This window comes from Priapulus caudatus, unplaced genomic scaffold (assembly GCF_000485595.1).
Source record: "Priapulus caudatus unplaced genomic scaffold, Priapulus_caudatus-5.0.1 Scaffold189, whole genome shotgun sequence".
Classification (NCBI taxonomy): Eukaryota; Metazoa; Priapulida; class Priapulimorpha; order Priapulimorphida; family Priapulidae; genus Priapulus; species Priapulus caudatus.
The window spans coordinates 93,307-103,592 of NW_014577250.1; the positions used below are offsets into that span (position 1 = coordinate 93,307).

At 44.1% G+C, this 10,286-nt stretch overlaps 2 protein-coding genes across 3 annotated transcripts in view; both read right to left on the bottom strand.

The window, feature by feature from the left end:
• The window catches only part of LOC106806996 (ryanodine receptor-like), a 61,802-nt gene extending 52,030 nt beyond the window's left edge, over nt 1-9,772 (bottom strand). For both annotated transcript variants that reach the window (XM_014809193.1, XM_014809192.1), the window contains exons 1-7: nt 9,600-9,772; nt 9,174-9,244; nt 8,945-9,032; nt 4,905-5,035; nt 4,276-4,408; nt 3,576-3,638; nt 2,422-2,574 (exon numbers count right to left, since the gene is read on the bottom strand). In XM_014809193.1, the coding sequence (XP_014664679.1) occupies nt 2,422-2,574; nt 3,576-3,638; nt 4,276-4,408; nt 4,905-5,035; nt 8,945-9,032; nt 9,174-9,244; nt 9,600-9,653 (693 nt within the window). In that variant the 5' untranslated portion in view covers nt 9,654-9,772. The remainder of the gene's footprint in view (nt 1-2,421; nt 2,575-3,575; nt 3,639-4,275; nt 4,409-4,904; nt 5,036-8,944; nt 9,033-9,173; nt 9,245-9,599) is intronic.
• Nucleotides 9,773-10,117: 345 nt separating this feature from the next.
• The window catches only part of LOC106806993 (ryanodine receptor-like), a gene marked incomplete in the record, with an annotated part of 96,104 nt that continues 95,935 nt past the window's right edge, over nt 10,118-10,286 (bottom strand). The window contains 1 exon segment of the mRNA XM_014809189.1: nt 10,118-10,173. Within this exon segment, the coding sequence (XP_014664675.1) occupies nt 10,118-10,173 (56 nt within the window).

Below are 10,286 nucleotides of genomic sequence, written 5' to 3' on the forward strand. Positions count from 1 at the left end.
AGAGAGAGAGAGAGAGAGAGAGAGAGAGAGAGAGAGAGAGAGATGAGATAGAGGAGAGGCGAGAAAGATGCGGCAAAAAATAGAAGAAAACATGGATAGAGGTCAATCAGATGGATGGGTTATCAAGCAGAGATGGGAGGTTGAGAATCACTGTATTCATGACAGTATGACTGACTCAATGACTGATATATAAATACATGGCTGAAATTACGTGATAATAGTCTTTGAAGTATTCGAAAACGATTACATTAAGGATACTCTCAACCTTTTGCACAGGTATTGCTCTAATAAAGATTAAACGTTTATTGACGAATGAATCGAATCAATCACTTATTTTATTTATAGAGGAGATATATCTCTATGCTCAAGGCAAAAAAATTCATGAAATTTCCAGCACCTAATTATGTTACCACAAAAATTTTGAATTTTTATGTAAAAATGGTATTTTGGATATTTCTCAATTACCAGAAAGAGTGAGGATACAGAATTTTCGCCACATGTTAAGCACAATATGTACCAAAATAGGGCATCAGGATTTTTCTTTAAGTTTCATATTTACTGAAAAAACTGCCTAAAATTCAAGTCGCACGTTTGAATTTAAAATTTTTGCGAATAAAGAGACATAACTCATAAAATACGGCACTTAATAACAATCCCTGACGCGCTTTTTTACAGCAATATTTCACCATTAAAACGAATTTTAAATTAAATTATTTCGAGTTGTAATCACAGAGAAATATCTATTTATACATCGACTACTAAGTCAGAAATTGGAACGGAGAAATCAGCGTTTTTCTGACGTCAGCCGCGGCTCACTACACATATACGCGGGCAAGCAAAACGCTGTGACAGTTCACATGTACCGTTATATGGAGAAATGAGCATGTACACAAGTGGCACATAGTGTTAGCCATCGAATAAAGTTGAAAATGAAAAATCGGTAAAAATTTTCCTAAAACCTTGGAGAGTATCCTTAACTGAGAATAATGCCGATGTATATGCACATGTAGAAGCATAAACCTTGAACTGAATAAACTTTGATTAAAAAACATTTACATTAGAAAATCGGTGAAGTGTAATTGCTTGCATGCGACATGAAAATACAATGCATCACATAGCGATAACAACATTTAGCAACATTTTAACAATAAGACATGCATACTGGTATGGCACTACTTTGGTAGAAAATACAAATAAATTATGAAATTATATGTAGGTCTGACAATGGGCCTCTAACACACCAGAAAAAATATACACATGTACGCAATATATATATATATATATATATATATATATATATATATATAAATATATATATATATATATATTATATATTAAATTCAAAATTGAGAATCAGTTAATACATATCAGAGATTGCAATATACATGTAGTTTTTAAATGTTTGAGCATGTGTTCAGTAAACTTGAAATATTCTGTAGCAACTGTTTACAATGCAAAAGCTGTGCACAATGGAAAACGTGACTACACAGCACAAGCCTGTGTAGCTGTCACCAGATGTCACAGTGTGCAATCAGTTTACATTGTACAAACTGCATTAGATTTTACACGCATGTAAACGTACACTCTGTATTTTGTACAAGCAACTGCATACGCCTTGCGAGTACATTGCACCACCCATGAGCATCGCACACACTACAGCGTGCGAGCACACTAGCACGAATAGCGTAGACGTAGCACACGAGCGCGCCGTACATTGCACGTCGGATAGCAGCATGTACGTCATGCGACAATAATACGCAGACGACACAACGTGACAACGTGGCGACGTGCTACAACAAAGTGATAACGTGGCGGTAATGCTAAAACACGGCGGAAACGCGACAAGGTGGCGGTAACGCTAAAACACGGCGGAAACGCGACAAGGTGGCGGTAACGCTAAAACACGGCGGAAACGCGACAAGGTAGCGGTAACGCTAAAACATGGCGGAAACGCGAGGACGTGGTGGTAACGCTAAATCACGGCGGTAACGCTACACGACGGCGGAAATGTGACATGGCCGAAACGCGACGTGGCGGTAATGCTAAAACATGGCAGAAACGCGACGACGTGGCGGTAATGGTAAAACATGGCGGAAACGCGACGACGTTGCGGTAATGCTAAAATATGGCGGAAACGCGACGACGTGGCGGTAATGCTAAAACATGGCGGAAACGCGACGACGTAGCGGTAATGCTAACCCATGGCGGAAATGTAACGACGTGGCGGTAACGCTAAAACATGGTGGAACCACGACAACATGGCGGTAACGCTGAAACACAGCGAAGGAGACGCGGCGACACAGCGGATACGCGACAACATGGCGGAAACGCTAAAACACGCCGGAGCAAACGCGACGACATGGCGGTAACACTAAAACATGGCACAAATGCGACAAACATGGCAGTGAGGTGGATACTTACGATGTGGAGCATTTCTAGCGTCTTCGCGGTGAACATGATCTTGGAGACAGTGATGTTGCTGTCTTGCTGAACGTCCTCGATGCCGACGACCGTCTTGCTGCCAATCTTGTTGTAGAGAACGCGCTGCCAGTGATTCCTGTCGAATGGGTCGGCCTACACGCAGCAGCACACGTAAACATCAGTTAATACATACATCAGGGAACACATACATCAGTAAGCATGTGTCTGTGATCTTGTTGTAGAGAACGTGCTGCCAGTGATTCCTGTCGAACGAGTCAGCCTACGCGCAGCACACGTACACATCAGCTAATACATACATTAGGAAACACATAAATCAGTAAGCATGTGTAGTCAGCCTACGCGCAGCACACGTACACATCAGCTAATACATACATTAGGAAACACATAAATCAGTAAGCATGTGTATGTGTGCTTGTTGTAGAGAACGTACGTGCTGCCAGTGATTCCTGTCAAACGGGTCGGCCTACACGCAGCACACGTAAACATCAGTTAATACATCTGTGAAGGCATACATCAGTAACTACATACATCAATGAGCATATGCTTCAGGGAACACATAAATCAGTGAAAACATACACCAGTGAGCATATGCGTTCGTGAACATATGCACGAGTGAACACAAACATCAGTGAGCATATGCATCACAGTGACAGTAGTGAGCCGGGTTTGCATCGGTGGTTGAGGACATGAGGGTTATGGTCGACATGTGTCGAGTACTATTGACATTACGATGGTAGCAGGTACATCTGACGTTAGTGGTGGCTGAGGACTGAGAGATAGGGGGGTACATACACTTGATATCAGTGACAGTAGGGTATAGGATTGGTGTACATCGGGAAGACTACACTGACGTTAAACATGTTTTGTTTTCCCACAATGAGTAGTGTGGATGTCGGAATTCATAGCACCTCATGCAGGTACCCCCTCCAACATCCTGGGACATGTATTGTTCCTTCATGCATTATTAGCTGACGAGATGTTAAAAATAAATTATTGCAGTTGGCTTGAATCTGTAGGGTGAAAAAACCCAGAAGGGATGCCATCTCATAACAATAATCATCACATTATGAAATTATAACGCAGCCAATAAAGGTTTTAACAGTGCTAACAAAAAGCAGTTGAGAATACATTACCATTGTGTTGGAGTCTATCAGTGCGTTCCTCACATATTCTTCTACCACCTCCTCATTTTCCTTCTGCAATAGGATATCAGAACAGAAATCAGTCACGTGAAAATAAACTTAACAGTCAATCAAGGGCCACTTTAATTTACGCTATATCCATACGATAATGGGTTAATTAACTAATCCCCGAAATTCAGTTGTTATCCCATCGTAAAGCATCTACAATGTCTAGACCTTCACACTGAATATTCACGCAGGTTTTGTGGAGTTATCTCTAAATGGCCAAGCATTGTAGACACCTGACTTTGCTGCAATTGGTATAAACAGGCAGCATAAAACCTGTTGTGCTTCCAAAAAAATCTAACCATGTAGTTATTTGTGCCAGTGTGCTAGTTATTCTGTCAGAAACGTATCACGAAAAAGGTCACATTCAACAACGAGTGCCGTCCAACGAGTATTGGATCAGTACAACGATTTCTTGTCATCAGAGTTTACTGCCGCAGGGACGTGTGCTGTGCGTCGCGGGGGCAAGACGCATTGTAAAACGTTTCACGAAAAAGACAAATTCAGTCAAATTCAAAAAACAGGCGCCGTCCAACGAGTCTCGGATCATTGCAACGATTCGTCTGCAGAGATTACGATTCCGCCACCATCAGAGTTTACTGCCGCAGGGTCGCGTGCCGCGCGCTGCTAGGGCTAGTTGACGCACCGCTAGCAGCTTCTGCTTCGCGTGCTGCACGAGCTCCTGCTCTCTGCCTCCGAACAATGTCAGTCCGATCGGCAGCATCCTCTTGAGACACGCCACGTTGAGACTCTGCGTCGCATCCTTCATGCTCTTGCCCCTGCAGTGATAAGTAGCCCATGTTTTTGGTACAGCAGAGTATTAAAGCTGTCGCAGTGATAATTACTCGTGTTTTGGTATTAGCAGCAATGGGCACACAGCCGTTCTTATGATTATAATACTTGAACTTCAGAAGAGCTCCATACTCATTGTATGCTAGTTATCTCATGACATGTGACACGTCAACTACGCAGGTCATAAGCAAGCGGCCCCAATGCACAGGTAAACTCGATATTAGTTACGCAGAGACACATACCTCAAGGTTTGAAAACATAGCATGACTGTGTTGGGATTGGCAAAACTAAACACAACTGAAAATTAAGACATGTTGATTAGGCAATTAAGCCTAAATTAAATCCTCCATTGTCGGAGGATTTATGGGACGTCACTTTGAACCCAAGATGCGTTATAAACCTGGGGATATATAACCCCGCGTTCTGTATGTAACAACACATGCCGGCACTAACGACGCAGTCTAGCAGCTAGTGGGTGAGTACCTGTTTCGCTTGCTCTTCTTCCAGGCTGGAGTCTCGACTGCCTGTGCTCCGTCGCTACTCGTGGGCATGATCAGCGCCATGTTGTTGATGGCGTTCGCTGACACAAACTTCTGCTCCTCTCGTCTGAAATGCTGCCAGAGACAAAGCGCAACAGTTAACGACAACGCCTGCGAGTTTAGAAAGAATAGAATTCCCATCAAGCGGCAGCCTTTATAGAGTACTCTGCGTTGCTACCTGTGATTCACCTCATGCAACTTGTGACTGCCACAAACTTCTGCTTCTCTTGTTTAAAGTGCTGCGAGACAAAGTGCGACAGTTCACGACGACGACGCGCGTGATCGTACGACGAGAAGGGTCTGACGTTTTCCATCATTCGATGGAACCTGTGATTCACCTTGATGTAACTTGTGACTGTCACTCATAGAGTACGCTATGTCATCGCTACCTGTGATCCACCTTGATGTAACTTGTGACTGTCACTTATAGAGTACGCTATGTCATCGCTACCTGTGATCCACCTTGATGTAACTTGTGACTGTCACTTATAGAGTACGCTATGTCATCGCTACCTGTGATCCACCTTGATGTAACTTGTGACTGTCACTTATAGAGTACGCTATGTCATCGCTACCTGTGATCCACCTTGATGTAACTTGTGACTGTCACTTATAGAGTACGCTATGTCATCGCTACCTGTGATCCACCTTGATGTAACTTGTGACTGTCACTTATAGAGGTACGGCCTATGTCATCGGTATCCTGTGATCTCATCCTTGATGTAAGCTTGGTGACTGTCATTATACAGATAGCTATGTGCATCGTACCTGTGATCCACTTGATAACTTGTGACTGTCACTTATAGAGTACGCTATGTCATCGCTACCTGTGATCCACCTTGATCTAACTTGGGACTGTCGCACTTATAGAGTACCATACTTGGTTACTCGTGATTCACTTATGTAACATTGTGACTGTCGCTTATAGAGTTAATAGAGTACTCTACGACTACTCCCTGTGATTCACCTTACGTAACTTGTGATTGTCACTTACCTTGAGACGTGTGCCAGACGTGAACACCTCGCTACGTGCGTGAACAGCTGTACCGCCCCTATGCGAGGATGCTTCAGCAGTGTGACCTACGACAACGCAAGCATCCATGACGAGACGACACGCGCGGCCACAGCTGTAACAAGTTGTGGGCAAACGTATAGATATGCAACTTTGCTGTAGTGCAGTGTAGCCTGGGGGTATTTAAACAATTTATTAATTGAGCTCCACCTATGGAGGTCGACGTATTTGATGAGAAGAGGATCAGAAGGCTAGATGTCTCTCACCAAGAACTTGGAAGTCCTAAATGGCCACCAAACAGATAGCAAGTGAAGTAGAAAAAAAAGGATAAAAAAATGCATCTATTTAAAAAATGCTGCCGTCTGCACGAGATCTACGCCAATGTATAAATGATTCTATTTCCTAAATAAAACCAAAAGATCTTTTATATCTAGAATGTGTCGTGGGCTAGATACACATATTTTGATATGACCATTTTGGCTGGACTGAGTTCACGGACCTTTTACATAATGGTTTTTAAAGTGACAAAATCCGACGAAACTCTACCATGACGCTACGACAGTTAACAGAGAAGGCAAAGTTCCTTCTCCTCTGACAGATTAACTTATTGCAAATTACTCGGTCAGCATCTTTACGCCTGTAGCTCTTCCTCTGCCTCCTCCATATCCTCGTGCGCTGCCGGCCCATCTTGATGTTCTCCTCTGGCCTTGTAGATCTTTCGTGTTGTCCTTGAGGCGCTCGGCGATCGGCGACAGAGATACTCGTTCAGCAGGTCTGCCGTCGAGTTGGACACGATGCCAGGTAGCGAGCAAGCTGTACACGCATAGCAAGATGTGATGTGATCTGACATCGGCATGGCATGGCAAGACGTAACGTGATGTGACGATGACATGGCAAGACGTAACGTGATGTGACATGGCATGGCATGGCAAGACGTAAACGTGACGTGACGTGATGTGACATGACACGGCAAGACGTAACGTGATGTGACATGCATGGCATGGCATGGCAAGACGTAACGTGATGTGACATGACTGGCATGGCAAGACGTGATGTGATGTGACATGACATGGCATGGCAAGACGTGATGTGATGTGACATGACATAGCAATGGCAAGACGTGATGTGATGTGACATGACATGACATGGCGTGGAAAGACATGATGTGTGTGATGTGACATGACATGGCATGGCAAGACGTGATGTGATGTGACATGACATGGCATGGCAAGATGTGATGTGATGTGACATGACATGGCATGGCAAGACGTGATGTGATGTGACACTGGCATGGCAAGACGTGATGTGATGTGACATGACATGGCATGGCAAAGACGTGATGTGATGTGACATGACATGGCATGGCAAGATGTGATGTGATGTGATATGACGTTGACGTGACACAACACAACACGGCATGGGCAGACGTTAAGTAACGTGACATGACACGACACACACATGACGTAAGCTGCACCATAACACACGCATCATGCAGCGAGCCTCAGTCGGCAGATCGGGGCCGACTCCAAACCTATGCCTAACCCTGGCCCTAATGCGCAGGTCGACACACGTCTACAGCTTGCATTCTGCGATCAGCCACAACCGCCTGACTGCGACGACCCCCCACCAATCTTCTACGATATTCTATTGACGTTCCAGCGTGTGCCGCACCTGCTATGCCATTCATCCACGGTGCCCGACATGATCCATGGCATCATGTTTTGTGACGTGACACGACATGACATGGCAAGACGTGACGTGACTTGACATAACATGACATAACATAACATGATGTAACATAACGCACCGCACAGCAAGCCTCAGTCAGCATCTTCTACGATATTCTATCGATGTTCTACCGCCGGTACCTGCTATGCCGTTCATCCACGGCGCCTCGACCTCGCTGACGTGGTTCTTGATGATGTGCAGCACGTTGCTGAGCACAGTGTTCAGATGTTCACTTGTCACCATCGTCACGTGGTCGCCGTGTTCGACGCCATCCGTGTCCGGACCCTCCGACCACCAGTGCGCCAGGTAGCTAGCACGCATGGACGGTAAGCGGACAAATGTTAGGACTCCCGCGAGGTATCCACATCCCCATCATAACTCGCGATGTGATCGAGTGGTTGTGCTTACAATTTATTATTTATTGTTTAATTACTATTTCATTAATTTTTTTTCAGCAATATTTTTTATTTATTGCTGTAACTTTATTTTTGATAATCCAAAACTTTATATTTATTTTTTATTTATTGCTGTAACTTTATTTTTGATAATCCAAACCATGTTAAAAATAATTAAATGAATAATTGACAAGAGTACTCATTCTGATAAGAGTGAGTGTTGTAAGTTGTGTAACGTAATCCTATGCTACACACAGATATAACAGAGATGGTGCACACATATATAAATCAGAAGTCTATTAGATATTATATATTATACACTCGTGATATAGATGACAGGGGACACATACCTGCAGAGCATGGGTAGCATCACCTCGATGACGTGCGGCGATTCTTCAAATTTGAATGGCTTCTCCACTTCGCTGATGATGGCTTCTAGAGTTGGTATGCTTGCTGCCAGCTTGCTCATGATGTCTGTGTGTGTACACGTGTCGGTGTGAAACATATTTAGCTCATTACCGTTAAATAATTTGTGTCATTCAACTGTATAATATGAGACAGACTATAGTGCCAATAAGACTGTGTCCAGCTATAAGAGCAGTATGTTCAGCAGATTTACCAGTGTTGGCATTGGTGTAAGATGTTAACCAGAAGGCCAGGATTTAAACGACTACATCTATGTTAGTTGTCTCGTCTCTCAATAACTTGGGACTGTCACTTATAGAGTACTCTACTTGGTTACTCGTGATCCACCTTGATGTAACAATTGTGACTGTCGCTTATAGAGTAATAGAGTACTCTACACTACTCCCTGTGATTCACCTTACGTAACTTGTGATTGTCACTTACCTGAGACGTGTGCCAGACCGTGAACACCTCGGCTACGTGCGTGAACAGCTGTACCGCCCCTATGCGAGGATGCTTCAGCCAGTGTGACCTACGACAACAACAAGCAAACATCGATGACGACGACACGCGCGGCACAGCTGTAACAGTTGTGCAAACGTATAGATATGCAACTTGCTGTAGTGCAGTGTAGCTTGAGGGGGTATTTAAACAATTTATTAAATGGACTCACCTATGGAGGTCGACGTATTTGATGAGAAGAGGATAGAAGGCATAGATGTCTCTCACAAGAACTTGGAAGTCCTAGAATGGCCACCAAACAGATAGCAAGTGAAGTAGAAAAAAGAGGATAAAACATTCATCTTATTTAAAAAAAGCTGCCGCTGCACGAGAACCAACGCCAATGTAAGAATGATTCCATTTCCTAAATAAAACCAAAAGATCTTTATATCTAGAACTGTGTCGTGTGGCTAGATACACATATTTTGATGACCAATTTTTGCTGCACTGAGTTCAGGACCTCTTTACATAATGGTTTTAAAAGTGACAAAAATCCGACGAAACTCTACCATGACGCTACGACAGTTAACAGAGAAGGCAAAGTTCCTTCTCCTCTGACAGATTAACCTTATTGCAAATTACTCGGTCAGCATCTTACCGCCTGTAGCTCTTCCTCTGCCTCCTCCATATCCTCGTGCGCTGCCCGGCCCATCTTGATGTTCTCCTCCTCCTTGTAGATCTTCTCCGTGTTGTCCTTGAGGCGCTCGGCGATCGGCAGTAGATACTCGTTCAGCAGGTCCGCCGTCGAGTTGGACACGATGCCCAGCGAGCAAGCTGTAAGACGCATAGCATGATGTGATGTGATGTGACATGGCATGGCATGGCAAGACGTAACGTGACGTGACGTGACATAGCATGATGTGATGTGATGTGACATGGCATGGCATGGCAAGACGTAACGTGACGTGACGTGATGTGACATGACACGGCATGGCAAGACGTAACATGACATGACAATAAGCATGGCCCAAGACCGTGATGTGATGTGACATGACATGACATGGCCATGCGAAGACATGATGTTGATGCCATGTGACATGACATGGCATGGCCAAAGACGTGATCGTGATGCTGACATGACATTGGCTATGGCAAGATGTATGATGATTGCACAGATCATGCCGCATGGCAAGACGCTGATGTGATGTGACCATGAGCATGCAAAGACGTGACTGTATGTGTACATGACAGGCAGGCACAGAACGCTGATGTTGAATGTTACATGACATGGCATGGCAAATTGAGTGATGTGATATGACGTTGACGTGACACAACACACACGGCA